The 14,717-nt window shown below is 43.7% G+C and overlaps 2 protein-coding genes across 2 annotated transcripts; both read left to right on the top strand.

The window, feature by feature from the left end:
* Positions 1-946: 946 nt before the first annotated feature.
* On the top strand, positions 947-7,384 carry prdm8b (PR domain containing 8b; the record flags this gene model as incomplete). The annotated part of the gene is made up of 3 exons (XM_079746598.1): positions 947-1,171; positions 1,448-1,682; positions 6,186-7,384. 3 exons carry the CDS (start codon positions 947-949, stop codon positions 7,382-7,384), a joined length of 1,659 nt encoding a protein of 552 aa, XP_079602724.1.
* A 3,978-nt stretch (positions 7,385-11,362) lies between these two features.
* fgf5 (fibroblast growth factor 5) lies at positions 11,363-14,564 on the top strand (the record flags this gene model as incomplete). Its single annotated transcript, XM_079744680.1, has 3 exons — positions 11,363-11,543; positions 11,967-12,070; positions 14,226-14,564. 3 exons carry the CDS (start codon positions 11,363-11,365, stop codon positions 14,562-14,564), a joined length of 624 nt encoding a protein of 207 aa, XP_079600806.1.
* Positions 14,565-14,717: the final 153 nt, after the last annotated feature.

Raw genomic sequence — 14,717 nt, 5'->3', positions numbered from 1 at the left:
AGACAGACACACAGAGGGACAGACACAGACAGAAAGAAAGAGAGAGACCGAGGGACAGACACAGAGAGAGACAGACACACAGCGATACACACATAGAGACAGACAGGGACTGAGAGACAGACAGAGAGAGAGACACACACACAGAGAAACAGACACAGAGAGGGACCGAGGTGGGTGAACACATATTTGATAAACCCAGCAGATACCCGGGGAGTAGATCATGGTCATGCTGTTGTTCCAACAGATTGGTTGGCGATGTTTGTGTTGTTTCTCTTTCTCTTCCCTTTCACAATTCTCATTTTTTGTTGTGCTACTAAACGCCAGATTGGTTCAAAGCAGAGACGAATAAACCGTAAATTTCACTGACAAAATAAAAAAAAGCGTTGGAAAATGAGGCTACTGATAATACTAAATACTAAAAGGTGTCTCCCTGATATTATTTCTGGCGTTCAGTGTCATACAAATACATTTTAAATTCTAAAAGCACGAGCAATGTTTTTAATCATATAAACTACTCATTTAGGCATATCCTAATAATAATAATAATAATAATAATAATAATAATAATAATACTAAAAAATACAAAATACATAATAATAATGATACAAATAATAATAAAAATAGTTGTAATAGTACTTCTACTACTACTAATAATAATTCAGTTGTTCAATGTAGGCCTATACATTAATGAATATACTAATCAGGGACCATCCATCCATTAAAGATAATCATATCTAATTATCTGACCAGCTCTTTAACATCATAAATACATTTGGTGAAGAATCCGTATCAATATGCTAAAGATGACGTCACGACGGGCTCTGAATTCATTAGAAAGACATCTGATCTGACAGCTGGTGAGGAAGACTTTCTCATTCAAACCTCTCTCTCTCTCTCTCTCTCTCTCTCTCTCTCTCTCTCTCTCTCTCTCTCTCTACAGGGAGAGATGGACCCAGGGGAGTCGGGGGGTGAGGAGCGGGTCTGGACCGGGGGGGACTCCAAGGCGGTCCAATGTTTAACGGACATCTTCACGAGCGTGTTCACCACGTGTGACGTCCCGGAGAACGCGCTGTTCGGCCCGTGCGTGCTGAGCCACACAACGCTCTACGACAGCATCGCTTTCATCGCCCTCAAGTCCACCGACAAGCGGACGGCGCCCTACATCTTTCGGGTGAGTTGCTTAGACTCACAGGACACCCTACAACCCTTTAGACCGACAGAAACATCCTCTCCATTTTAATCAAATGGAGTGACGGCGCGCATTCATTCAGGAGGAGTGGAATGGAGCGCTAACTGCGTGTGTGTGTGTGTGTGTGTGTGTGTGTTTGTGTGTGTGTGTGTGTGTGTGTGTGTGTGTGTGTGTGTGTGTGTGTGTGTGTGTGTGTGTGTGTGTGTGTGTGTGTGTGTGTGTGTGTGTGTGTGCGTGCGTGCGTGCGTGTGTGTGCAGGTGGATACCTCGGCCGCCAGTAGCTCGGCGGAGGGGGTGATGTGGCTCCGGTTGGTCCAGTCGGCTCGGGACCCGGAGGAGCAGAACCTCGAGGCCTACGTGAAGAATGGCCAGCTGTTCTACCGGTCGCTGCGCCGCGTGCACAAGGACGAGGAGCTGCTCGTGTGGTACGGCCGGGAGCTGCTGGACCTGCTGGGGCTGCGCGAGACCACGGACCCGCCAATCAGGGCCAAGGGTCAGTCATCAGATATCATATCATAGATATAATATAAATATAAATAGGGGAGAGCTGGGTCGATTGAAACACTTTTCAGTTAAACGTCTTTTTCAAAGATGACGTATACAAATAATTTCATAATGTGATCAACAACTCACATGTGTATTCTCTTAGTTACAAGTGTAATTGAATACATATGTTGGATGATCGCGCTGTTTTTTTTACTTTGAACGTAGGCTAAGTTGACATTTGCTTCAAACGCCCCGCCTAGTAGGGACGTTTGAAACACATATGCGGGACGAATGAAACAGCATATTTTAAACAGAAACTATTGACCTTACTCTTGTTTTTATGCAACATGTCGCTCAACATACTAGTGTACTAATTGTACATAATTTCTCATAATATAAATAGGTCAAAAAATATTTCTGTCCTGTGCGTAATTGTCAAGATGCACATTTCGATTAAAACTCACCTTTCTTCTTTTATACCAGTTGGACGACTACATTTTCATTTAATTTACTTATTTCCCTGTCCTAAGTCATGTTTAGGGATGCACAGTTGAACATCCTGTTATTTATTTTTAACAAAATGTTGACGTGCGGGACGTTTGAAACAAGTGATTCAATCTTCCCGACAGCGACTGGCACTTAAACCTTTTTTGCCTCTTAACTTCCAAACTCTGACATTGCACACTTTAGGACAGGTTTAAGTACTAATTCATCTGTTGTATTCTCATATTATTATGGCATGAAACAAAAAAAAAAAGTTTATTACTAAAAAACCGCACGAAAGATTTTACTTACGCCTACCGCACTCAAAAACCGGTTCGCGGGGATAAAGGCGCGTTCACTCTCCTGGTGATAACGAGACGGCTCGCCAGTGATGACGCTCACGCTTACGCGTGTTCCCGACAGTGACCGTTCATGTGCACTTGGGAAACAGCCGGTTGGGAATCTAAAAGTTCTTCACAACAGGTATTTTTTCCAATAAAAACCATTCAGAACTAAACAGAACTTAGTAGGATCAGTTTCAAGTTTGCATGCCTTTATTTCCTTGATGCCTACCACCTACTATCCTTTGGCTTTTATTTATGAAAAGCACATACAGCATTGCCACTGTATGGAAGGCAACACATGCCCTTATCTAGAGCTGGTTTACCAGTACACGACGTTTATAACTAAGCAAAGTCATGCCAACAGACGTTACAACGTCAATCAATAGTAAAGTATGTGATATAATGGTTGACACTTTTATATTGAGTAATGTTCCGCCATGTTCATGCGCGTCACTAGTAAACCATACGTCACCAACTGGGCAAGTCTGTTATCAAAATTTGGCCCGAGTTGTCGAACGGAAGTAGAATCATAACAGCGTCATGAGGTGTCGTTCACGTGAACTTTCCGACGTCACGAAAATGTTTTCCCATAATTTCCAGTGATGTGAACGCGCCATAACATTTGAACGGTATGACGTCATTACAAAATACTTCCCGGGGTTGGTCAGTCTTGCGTGCTGAACGTAATGACGAAATTTGACGTGAAAGAAGTGGTTTTCGAGGAAATCGCTGTGTTTCAATCGTCCCGTGTTTCAATCGACACGGCTCTCCCTGCGACTCAGAGAGATCCAAGCCGATCTGCAGGACCAAGTGGCAGTTAACATGGAATATACAACTACAATTAAATGTATAGTTTTATCATTCCAAATACAATCTAATATTAACATAATGATTAAGGTTTAAATAAAACCTCTATATCATATTGAATATAAAATACAATACATACATTACATAAAGGTATCGATTAATGCAACCCATTCATTAATAGAATGTAATGCATAGGCATGTAATATAGGCCTTATAGGTTCTCTCATCCGATGTGCTCATGCTGCATGTCGGTGGAATATAAAAGTTAATTCAAACACAAAGTTTTACATCAGATTAAATTATAAATAGAAAAGGAATCGAGTAGCTCTCTCTCTCTCTCTCTCTCTCACCCTCTCTGTTTAAATTCAAGCAGCTTACTTGGCAAAATAAACATTTAATCAAGTGAAACAAAGATTATAAAACTAGGAAAAGTTTAAGATATGCTATATATGAAATATAAAGTATCATGGATGTACAGTATATATATATATATATATATATATATATATATATATATATATATATATATATATATATATATATATACTTCTTCTTATATATAAAACCTATATATAAGGGGTATATATTACCCCTTATATATTAGGGGTATATATATTAGGAGTGGGAATCTCTTGGCACCTCACGATTCTATTTGATTCTGATTATGAGGTCAACGATTCGATTCTAAAACGATTATCGATGCGTCTCGATGCAACGATTTTTTTCGGTTCATTTCCATGCATGATTTTCAAAAAAATGTATATATATATATATATATATATATATATATATATATATATATACATCTGAGTTTGCTACTCAGTTTGCTAATCACTTCCTACTTTTGTGATGATCAATAAAGACATTAACAGATGAATTAACTTGTCTAATATTTTATTAGAGAAAAAGCTTTTGTCACAAATATGACTTTCTATGAAAAATGCAATATACAATGCAGCTTGCATTACAACACAATATGGAAGAATATAAAAAATATGTTTCAGTTTTCTTTTCTATGTCACTTTTCTATGCCGAAAGGTTTTAAAATAATATATAATAAGTACCGATAGGCCTACATTTGTAAAGTGTAATTTTGAGTAGAGGGCATCAGTGCGCTAACATGTTAGCCTGGCTCTGACTGCCTACGTACTTCTGCTTAATTTTCATTTCCATTCAGTAATAGACCTCTGAAGAATAAGTCCCGCCTCCGAGGCTCTTGGTTCCATGTTTAAATGTATATGGAAAATAACATGGGGGTTTTGAATGATCGTAGGACAAACTCTGTAGGTGGCGAAGAAGTTGCTCAGGTTTTGAACTACACACTTTTTCCATCTAGAATCCACTTGGGTTTTGGATTGTCGGGCTGTTAAAGTAGCTAACTATTATTAATGCTAACCGGGAGCTAGTTCTGATCTGCGCAGACTTCATAGTCATACTTGTTATGGAGGCGGGAGTTGCTCGCAACCATTCACAACCTAAATGAATGAATGGACGAGCAGCGTTGGTGCCACCTCCTCCGTAGGCGGACTCTGGTGCCATTTCGGTGAAGACAAACTATGAAACATTGCCGTTGCTATGCAACCTTGACTGGGAGAGTCGTGACGTCCTAAGTCGGCGCAGATCCGCGTTAGCATAATGCTTCTTCAAAATAGTTAACTACTTTAACGGCACCGACAATCCAAAACCCAAGTGGAATCTAGATGGGAAAAGTGTGTAGTTCAAAACCTGTGTGGTTTTCTCCGGCCAAATTTTGCAAGTCCAATCAACGAACAGAGGGAGTGACTGAGAACAATGATCTTGAGGTCGTGCGCTAGTTTGAGTTGTAGTCAAACATTAGCGATTGGTTATGGCAGATCCAGAATGGCACTGGGCAGATCCAATAGTTTTAAACTCCAACAGACAACTCCAACTCCCGCCTTCAAGTGAGTTAACGTTTGTGGCTCCGCCCGCCTAAGTACTTTCCGCTCAATTTTCATTTCCCTTCAGTAATACGTCTGGGTTTGCGGTATATTCTTGGGTTTTCTCCGTCCAAATGTTGTGTGTCAAATCAGCGAACAGAGGGAGTGGCTGAGAACAATGATCTTGAGGTCGTGCGCTAGTTTGAGTTGTAGTCAAACATTAGCGATTGGTTATGGCAGATCCAGAATGGCACTGGGCAGATCCAATAGTTTTAAACTCCAACAGACAACTCCAACTCCCGCCTTCAAGTGAGTTAACGTTTGTGGCTCCGCCCGCCTAAGTACTTCCGCTCAATTTTCAATTCCCTTCAGTAATACGTCTGGGTTTGCGGTATATTCTTGGGTTTTCTCCGTCCAAATGTTGTGTGTCAAATCAGCGAACAGAGGGAGTGGCTGAGAACAATGACGTTACAATCAGCTCTCATTGACGGACATCTTCACGCACGGTGTTTGGTTTGCTTACAGCCTGCGCGCAACGTGATTCCCAGCCAAACGTTAGCGATTGGTTATGGCAGATCCAGAGTGGCACTGGGCAGATCCAATAGTTTTAAACTTCAACAGACACCCGCCTTCAAGTGAGTTAACGTTAGTAAATAGAGTACTAAAGTGGACGTCACGTTTCCATAGCAACCGATTTTCAGTTCTACACAAACCAAATTAACAAGGAACATCGTGTTCAAATCAACCATGAACACGATCACTTTCTCTCTTTTGCTCTCTCTGGCAAGTTCAATTCAGTTCAAACAAGGTATATTGTCATGGAAGATTAACATTTACATGTAGTGAACAAATTGGACTAAAAGGTTAAACAAAAAAGTTAAATACAAAGTGCAATATTTGAACAATATTAGAATACAGATATAAAGAAAAGAAAAAGCATTTAAAATAGTAAATACTGAAGATGTCTTGTCTCTCCAGGCTCGACCGCCCACACCTGCCCCGACTGCAGCCAGCGCTTCCTGTTTGACTTCCCCTTCCTGTCTCACCTGAGGTTCCGCTGCACCAAGCGTCTCCAGACCCCCCCCACGACCCCCACCGACACCACCGCTGACCCCCGGCCCCCCAGCGAGGGGGTGGACCCCTCGGGGCCCCCAGGAGGCGGGACCCCTGGGCGGTCCAGCCCCAAGCCACTCCCCGGCCCCCCTGATGCCATCAAGCCCGCCACGGACTTCCACAACCTGGCTCGGGACCTGGAGCGGAGCCGGCGGGGCCCGCCCAGTGACCGCGAGGCCGAGGTCCACAGCGCCGGGAAGAGGAAGTACCCCGATGCCTTGGGACCCCCGGGGGCTGCCCTGCCGGGGCCCAAATCCAAAGAGGAGCTGGCCACCTCCGCCCTCAACTACCGAGGGGCCTACGGGCTGGACGACAGCCCCCGGGCCCCTTCCCCGGTGGTGGGGGCCCCCACCACCACCGGGGACGCGGGTCCTGGGGCCAAACGCAGTGCTTTCACCGAGGTGAGGAAGTCCTCGCAGGGCCTGAAGTCCTCCAGGAGCACCCAGAGCTCGAACCTGGAGAACCAGGAGTCAGGGGGCGGGCGCCCGGGCAGCCGGACCCCCGACAAGCACCTCAACATGAGGCAGGTCCTGTCAGAGACCCAGCCCACCCAGGCCCCGCCCCCCCCCAGCCCCTTCCCCTCGCTGGCTCAGCAGGGGGCGGGCAGCAGAGCAGAGCGGAAGAGCGCCTTCAGCCAGCCCTCCCGCTCCTCCTCCTTCTCCCAGATCTCCTCCCTCCTGGCCCCAAAGCTCCTGGACTCCTCAGCCAGAATGGAGCTAGGCCCCGCCCCCATGAAGCAGGGCCCCTTCGTCTACGCCGCCGCCACCGCCTTCTGGCCAAAGACCTCCGGACCGGTCCCCATCCAGCTCCCCTCGGCCCTCACCCTGCTCCCCCCCTCCTTCACCTCCCTCTGCCTGCCCGCGCAGAACTGGTGCGCAAAGTGCAACGCGTCCTTCCGCATGACGTCGGACCTGGTGTACCACATGCGCTCGCACCACAAGAAGGAGTTCGCCGTGGAGCCGCTGGTGCGGCGGCGGCGCGAGGAGAAGCTCCGGTGTCCGATCTGCAACGAGGCGTTCCGCGAGCGGCATCACCTGTCGCGTCACATGACGTCGCATAACTGACTCCTCTGTGGCGCTCGGAAGAACAACCAATCAGCTCTGGACTTTTTCAATAGGAAAGAATAATATTTTCCTTCGTTCATCACCTCTTATCAGCGTCCTTTTCATCCTCCTCATCACGGTCCACTCTCTCCGTCTTTTCTACTGATGTTTTCCTTGTATTCAAATGCGTTTTTGACTTTAAATTAATATATTTAAGAAACACTTGATGTTTGAACATAAGGGAAGACTTAAATATGTGTAGGCCTACGTGTACAGTAAGTTGTATTTTATAAGGTTTAAATGGGTCAGGCTATTTCAGAGTGCATGTAATATTAAGATTTAAGATCTATTCACCACAGTGTAAATATCTCGTTTTATTTGAAATACAAAGTGTCATATTTTGTGTCAGTGGGGATTAGTTTGTCCTTCCTTTTGCGGAAATTTATTACTTGATAGTTTATCTAATCATGTTGAATGCATTGACAATAAAATAGCTTTATTTTCCAAATGCGGCTCCTGTGTCAGCAGATGAGGAAAGGTGCTGAAGCATCGCTTCTTATGTGTTATTCTTAGTAATATATTAGTATTATGTTAGGGCTTATTATAGCGATCAGGATATTTCGTTGTTACATTGACCTTCAACAAGGGTAATTATTGCATTTTTAACGTTGACAGGGAAATTCTATGATTTTTCCACTAGATGTATTGATAAGAGCAGATTCATACATTTAATAATAATGATAATAATAATTTAAATAAAATAATGATAATAGTAATAATACTATTAATAACAATAAGCATCCACAGATACAACGTGAATACCTAATAATATAAAAATAATAATAACAACAAAAACAGTTCAAATACATAGCCAATATTATCGTTATTATTATTATTATTATTATTATTATTATTAATAATAGGCCTATTATGATTTATTATCATTATTATTATTAGGCCTATTATAATAAGTAGGCTAGCAGGCATATGCTAATGATGGGAGCCAGGTCGTTTTAATGGTTATAGCCTAAGTTGTAGGCGTTAGGTCTGTTGACCATCAGGAAATAATCTCCTAAAACCGATGTTTTAATAATAATTATAGGCCTTATACTTAGTCTCACCGCTTTTAACTTGTATAAACCACGAAATTCCTGAATGCAAACCCTGAGATAGTTCACCGCAGCAGAAACAAGGCATAATCCTGCTCTTTATGTGAGGAAAACGTCGACCACACAAGTGCCTCAGTGAGAATAACGATAAATGATTTGTGTCCAAAAATCGGCTTACAGGAGCATTATATTATAGGGCAGACCAGTAGACCAGTAGGCCATAGGCTTTATGGATAGTTCAAGGCGGCCGCGTCCTCAGATTGTATAGGTGTTTGAGAATTGGAAAATCAGGTGTAAAATAGGCCTACGTATATATTATTATATTCTAATAATTAGCCTGCAAAAGATCTAGTCGCAAGGCATTAGCTTGGACGCAAAACAACGATATAAAGACCCATGACATGGATATGTTCAATATTCGTCTTGCTTTATCGACATTAACAAAGGCAGAATATAATAATGCGATTCTTGAAGACCAGTTATTACCTATAGATCTATATATATAACGATAAATCTAAAGTTATATAGGGCCTGAATATAGTCCTACATGTATTGTTTTAGATGTTGTATAGTTATAGATTATATTTACGATTATTTTGCATCTTACTGTATGTTTGCACTGATTTTGAATTATGAGATGCGCTGACCACCATGTTACAGCTAAAAGGTACAGCAGTGCCACCATGCGATTAACATGTGCAAGTACATCAATAGTGCACGATGCCTAGAAGCACTGTTTGGTCAGTCGGTTTACTCAGTAGTGCCTTTCTAGTATATGTTGCCATTTACACAATCTACATAATTTCAGCTTCGTTTGCACTTTAAGTGGACACTTCACGGTGTGTATGTGTTTGTGTGTGTGTGTGTGTGTGTATGTGTGTGTGTGTGTGTGTGTGTGTGTGTGTGTGTGTGTGTGTGTGTGTGTGTGTGTGTGTGTGTGCGTGTGTATGTGTTGCTTAATATATATTATACAAATATATAATTTGTGTGTGTGTGTGTGCGCGGTGTGTTTATATTTTTTGTCTGATATATCAAACAAAGATACAAAGCATGCAATGATTTAACTTTCAATCAGAATGTAAACGTCGCTATAGAGCTAACAGTCTAGAAATATCAGAGAGAGAGTGAACAAGTGAGAGTGTAATCTCACTGTAATGCTGATGTCATGCAAGTCCTCATGTTGTGCTATTTAATGCATTCAGAGTCAAGATCACCTTGAGTAACATCAAGTATTTATATTTATAAATATACAAGAGCAGTATTACCTATTCCTGACACATAAAGCACTCAATCAACCCATGTGAAGACAGGGACACATTTACACTCTCCCTGGCAGATGGAAGAGCTCTCATTGGCCGCCTCCATGTCTGTCTGTCTGTTGTCCTCCTGGTATGTGAGCTCTGTCCACACTGTGGTAAAGAGAGCAGTTAGAGTTAGAGTGTATATAGGCTGCACCTGTTTGCTCCTCAGAGAGAGACCAGTTAATACCACTATAGTGCAGTACGGACCAATACAGACCAGTATAGAGATCAGTTCAGACCATATACAGACCAGTATAATCCAGTACAGATAGTACACACAAGTGCAGACCAGTTATACCAGTAAAGTCTATACCAGTATAGATCAGAATGAATCAGTAAATAGACCAATTCAGACCAGATAGAGACAAGTGTAGACCATTGCAGTCTAGATAGAGATCTGTATAGATCAGTATTGATCAGTAGACCAGTAAGGACCAGGATAGACAGTACAGATCAGTAAAGAAAAGTATAGAACATTGTACACCTATATAGACCATTACAGACCAGTATAGATAATTTTAGACTAGTATACACCAGTTCAGACATTTGTAGACCAGTAAAGAGCAGTATAGACCAGAGCCATGTTCAGGTCATCAGCTACAGCCGGTGTCCTGCTGAACTGAAGCTGAGGGCGTTATGGGCCCAGGGCTCTGTTCGAAAGAGCTGCTTAAGGCTTTGATGAACTAATCAAGGGTCGCTGTGTCTCTCGGGAGGGTAGGAACAGCATTCCTGGACCGTGAGCCAGGGTGGTCAGCCTCAGAGGGTTCAGAGTGTCTCCTAAGATAATCAGGTTAGGGGAGAGCAGACTCGTATCAGATCCTTAATGTGAAAGATAAACAATGCCTGCTGGGATTACAGGGGTCATTTCCACTGCTTTCCATGTGGTACACTGGTGAGGACTGGCTGTTTGTTTTATAACCACAACAACAACATGATGGTTTGTGCGTGTATGCGTATGTGCGTGTGTGTGTGTGCGTGTGTGTGTGGTTGTGTGTGTGTGTGTGTGTGTGTGTGTTTGTGTTTGTGTGTGTGTGTGTGTGTGTGTGTGTGTGTGTGTGTGTGTGTGTGCCTGCGTGCAAGCGTGTGTGACAAGATATTTCACTGCTGCTCATCAGACATTTGGAACATCTTTGGTGACTCCAGTATGTATCCAAACACTTCAGTATGGGTCAGCATGGTAGTTCGTACTTCAGGTTATGAGAAACACTAGAAGTAGCTTTCCGTTGATTCATTTTTCTTCCGAATGTTGTTTGACAATCGGAACGATGTTTACTACCGTGCGTAAAATGCCGCGCACAGGCACCTTCTTGCAGCGGAAGAGCCTTGCGCCGTCGGTCGTGTTTTCTTTAGCGTTACGCACACGTGTACCTATTCTGAGCGGACTTGGCAATTCAGTAATGAAATCCGGATGAAAGAGAGTCCATTAAAGCTCTGTCATACATCAAGCAGAAGTGAGGTCATTGGAGTTAAAAATATCCACCCCGTGCCAGAACAACTCAAGTACTGCAGCCGAGACTACTCGTCGGTGCGCGCGTTGCCAACATGCAGGAGTGGACGAGCGAAGTCAACACTGGCACCATCACGGAATGATGCGTGTTCCCTTCTATATTCTGACTGTGGCTCACCTGATCCGTGCTGCTGCCGCCGGGACAGAGCGGCTCGGGTCCGGACGCAGGACCTGCAGACTCTACTGCAGAGTCGGCATCGGCTTCCATCTGCAAATCCATCCCGACGGCCGAGTCAACGGGAGTCACGAAGCTAACCACTTAAGTATGACTTATTGAACGTCTCCAGCTGAGATAAGATGTCACGCATATGAGTTAAACGCAACTTTGTTTTTAGATTGCATTGTATTGTGTTTCATTGTACTTGATTGTACTAGGCTACCTACTGACATCACTAAGAGTTTAAATGCAATGTTAGTCACACGTCACCAGGTCTCCATAGTAATAAATATAGGTATCAAGTTTCTCATAGTTGTAGATAGCCAACACACTATGAAAATACATGTTGGCCTAAGTTTCAAACACTGAATAGTGTTTGAGCACTAAGTAGGCCTATATACATCATGCAGTTGAGATGATTAAGTGTATGTATCAGGTTGGAGAAGGTTGGTCTGGTATTATGTTAGAGAACACGGGTCTGGGGTAGGGTTAGGGCTGAACCCCAGGTAATGGTAACATCTGTCCCCAGGTGTTGTGGAGCTTTTCGCCATGTCCCAGGGTGTGGTCGGCATCAGAGGAGTTTCCAGTCGCAGGTTTCTGGCCATGAACTATCGAGGACGCCTCCATGCCACTGTGAGTACTCAGCCCCAAGGTGGACCAACAGTAAACCACCAGGAGAGGCTTAGGGAGAACTGAGTCAAGTAGGACATATTTAGTAAAAGTGGGGAGATGGTTAGGGTTAACCCAACCATGTAGGACATATTAAGTTAGAGTGTGGGAGTGCTGCTGGTAATACAGACATACGCTGAAGGTTAAAAATGTTGCTGACACCTTCAGTTGGGTTATTGATTGATCCCAAGCGATGGCTTTTATGATGGTTCAAATGGATCTGAGTGGATAATGGTTAATGCTAGGTCAATGTGGTGGAACGTCAGAGTCAGTTCTGCAACCCCTTCCCACACACAACTTCAGAAGCAGCTTTATTTGGACAGATTAGTGTCTTTTGGGATGGTGGCTAATACCTGGAAGGTCAATATGCTTGGTAAATATATCTCTGTTACATTCATCCAGCTTCCGAACATCCTCTCTGAGGTCTGGACACTCAGAAGACTTTTAAAACTGGACTACAAGGAAAGGAAGCCTGTTTACCCCTATCCTTGCCCATCCCATAACCGAGTCAATGTCCCATTGACACATTTAGCCTCAACTGTGAGTGTTGAGACCGACTGACAACTGAAAAAGACAGATAAGAGGCTTTAGCTAAAGGTCATATTCCGTATGGCCATTCGGAAGTCCAAATCCGCCCTCATCCATCCCTCTGGTCTTCTGCTTTTATAGACATACCATCTGCAATAAACCCTCTGCACTGCATAAGACATATAGTACATATAGTATGAGACATATAGACTCTCTCTCATCTGTGGTATAGGTTATGGGTCTGAGTGGGTTAGGGGTCTGAATACCCCCAGGGGCCCGGGGCCTAGCTGGCGGTGTCGGGTGACACACAGAGCCACATCTCTCCTCAAGTCTGTCATCTTTCATATGTATGCCTGCATAGGGCTCACTGTGTGCACAGTCCTGGGATTAGGTGCAGTCAGTTATGTAACTAAGAATGGTGGTTTGGGTTAGGTACGGCAGGTGGTTAGGGTTGGATTTAGCTGGTGTCTGAGTGTAATAGTGGATGGTGGTTAGAGCTAGTTAGGGCTAGAGATGCATGTGTAATCTTCACTGTTGATAGCCAGTGATTTGTTATAAAGAGAGTCAGGATATTCTATACTTAAAACACAATGTTCCTTATGCTTTCTGTAAGAAATAGAGAGAGAGGTTCAGAGAACGTTTGTGCATCGTGGCTCACTCCATAAGGATCATTGGCAGCAGGTTGAGTATGGTTGGGTCAGTAGGGAGTCCCGTTACAAAGGGCCAGCATGCATAGCTGATGTGCTTGCTGTAGTCCCAGCATTCTGGCTGCTGAATGGCATGTTTACCAAACATCCTAATTCAACCATGTTCTGCAGCCTGGAAGTCCTGTGAGAGCTCGTGAGGGCCTACAAGGAGAAGGACCAGCACTTTCCCATCAAGGAAAACTATTATTAGCCATCAAACTGGGAACGCTGTAGAATACTGGATTATGGCATTGACTGGCGGTGTTCATACAACAACTTTAAGAATAAATAACAAACATCAGCATTGCAAAGCACTCATTAACCTCTGTGACTCTGCCCCCCCCCCCCCTCCCCCCCCCCTCCCAGTCAGGTAGGGCCAGGTTACTACATATTATTGATCATTGCAACACTGATGTCCATATATGGGTGTGTCTTTATAATGAAAAATAGCTGGTAGCAGTCATCAAGTGTGCACATGGTACACACATGGTCTTAATGCATGATAAAATACAAATAAATACATTTAAAGGGATTAATGCATTTATTATTATTTAGTTTTTATTTTCCTTCCTCTTAAAAACAACCCCTTCACAATTAGAATATTTTCTTTCCTTGTGGTCTTAAGGATTCACGCTCCATTGGTCCTAGGAAGTTAGTCAGTTTCCTTTCCTTAGTCCAGAGGAAATGTATACATTTCCTTTTCTTGGTCTCTAGGAAGGAAGGCTAGTTAATTTCCTTTTCTTGGTCTCTAGGAAGGAAGGTTAGTTAATTTCCTTTTCTTGGTCTCTAGGAAAGAAGGTTAGTTAATTTCCCTTTCTTGGTCTCTAGGAAGGAAGGTTAGTTTGTTTCCATTCCTTGGTCTGTAGGAAAACGAGTAGTATGATTCTTCTCCATGGCCCCTGTAGGAAGGGTTCTCTGAGGACTGTGTGTTCCAGGAGAGCTTCCAGAAGGACGGCTACAACACCTTCTCGTCTGTGGTCCACCGGGGCCCGCGAACTGCCCGGCCCTGGCTCGTAGCGCTCAACAAGAGAGGGAGGGCCAAGATGGGCTCCAGCCCCCGCGTCAAAACCCAACATGTCTCCGCTCACTTCCTGCCGAGGGCCACCCAGCAGCCCTACGAGGAGCGGGGCTTCAAGACCTACAAAACACCTCAACCGCTTCCGATGTCAAAGGTCACGGCCCGGACCACCTCCAGGCAGAGGGCCGCACAAGTCAAGTACTGGCCCAAGTACCGCTGGGGTTAGAGGTCAAGTACTGGCCCAAGTACTGCTGGGGTTAGTGGATGGGATATATAGGAAATGGATTTGTTCTGAACAAATCTAAACTGCGACTGTGAAATAACCAAGGCCACTAACATCTGCATAGCTTTGCCAAGTGAACAATCAAATAGTATTTGC

Source organism: Pollachius pollachius (assembly GCF_949987615.1).
Source record: "Pollachius pollachius genome assembly, chromosome: 1".
Classification (NCBI taxonomy): domain Eukaryota; kingdom Metazoa; phylum Chordata; class Actinopteri; order Gadiformes; family Gadidae; genus Pollachius; species Pollachius pollachius.
Note: the sequence above shows the minus strand (reverse complement) of the source record. Positions and strands in the feature narration are given on the sequence as shown.